Raw genomic sequence first — 1,046 nt, forward strand, 5'->3', positions numbered from 1 at the left:
CGTTCACCTTGGCAACTTGATCCCGTGTATTTTCAATCCTCATGATTCCAACCCAACATTGCATTTTCCCACAGCATCATCACCCAACGCTCTCTTTGAAGTTTATTCCCTCGGGTGCTTGCCCGCCGCAAGTCCTTCGCCCCCCTCCCCCCTTCCCTTTCCCGCGAAAACAGCATCCAGCATGGCCACAACACCAGCCGCCGGTCCCTCGGGCGCCGCCGCGACCTCGTCGTCGAACGATCCTCTCCTGACGACGCTCTGCGCCATCTGCCACATCCAGCCGCCCAAGTACAAGTGCCCGGCCTGCGACACGCGGACGTGCTCGCTCCCCTGCACGCGCCGCCACAAGGCCTGGTCGTCGTGCAGCGGCATCCGCGACGCGACGGCCTACGTGCCGCGCGCCCAGCTGCGGACCCCGGCCGGCGTCGACCACGACTACAATTTTCTGCACGGCATCGAGCGCGCCGTGCAGCGCGCCGAGCGCGAGATTGTCGAGGAGCGCCGCCTGCTCGCCGAGGACGAGCTGCGGCCCGTCGAGATTCGCAGCGTGCAGTGGCGCCGCCAGAAGGACGGATCGAAGAAGAAGGTGCTCGTCACCGAGGTGCTGCGGAACGGCGGCAGAGATGGGCGCAGGCGCAGGAGCAGGACCAGCAGGCGGCGGCGTGCGGCCAGACTTGTCAAAGCAGATGCGGCGACGGCTCGCGACGTTTGGCATCCATGTGCGACGCGCCCCGACGGGCATGTCGAGGCAGAAGGAGAACGGCACAAACGTGCACAAGGCGTCGGGCCGCATACACTGGCAGGTCGAGTGGCTGCTGCTCGAGTCTGGCGAGGCCAAGGAGGCCGACAGCAACGCCGAGGTCGAGGCAGACGACAATGCCGACAACAGCAGCAGCGAGGAGGAGCACGACGACCACGCCAGGCGGAGCAAGATTCTGACGACGCGCTTCCTGGGTAAGGCCATGGACAACGCGCCTCTTTACTCGGCGTTCGGCCACGGCCACAGGGCCCATCTGAACAGGCCTGCGCAAAAAGGAAGAGCAGAA

At 65.4% G+C, this 1,046-nt stretch overlaps 1 protein-coding gene across 1 annotated transcript in view; it reads left to right on the forward strand.

The window, feature by feature from the left end:
* Window positions 1-181: 181 nt before the first annotated feature.
* Window positions 182-1,046, forward strand: part of VDBG_01509 (conserved hypothetical protein) — a gene marked incomplete at both ends in the record, with an annotated part of 1,851 nt that continues 986 nt past the window's right edge. Inside the window, 2 exons of the mRNA XM_003007275.1 lie at window positions 182-601; window positions 687-954. Coding sequence (XP_003007321.1) covers window positions 182-601; window positions 687-954 — 688 coding nt within the window. The remainder of the gene's footprint in view (window positions 602-686; window positions 955-1,046) is intronic.

The sequence above is a fragment of the Verticillium alfalfae genome, genomic scaffold (genome assembly GCF_000150825.1).
Source record: "Verticillium alfalfae VaMs.102 supercont1.2 genomic scaffold, whole genome shotgun sequence".
In the NCBI taxonomy this organism is placed as follows: Eukaryota; Fungi; Ascomycota; class Sordariomycetes; order Glomerellales; family Plectosphaerellaceae; genus Verticillium; species Verticillium alfalfae.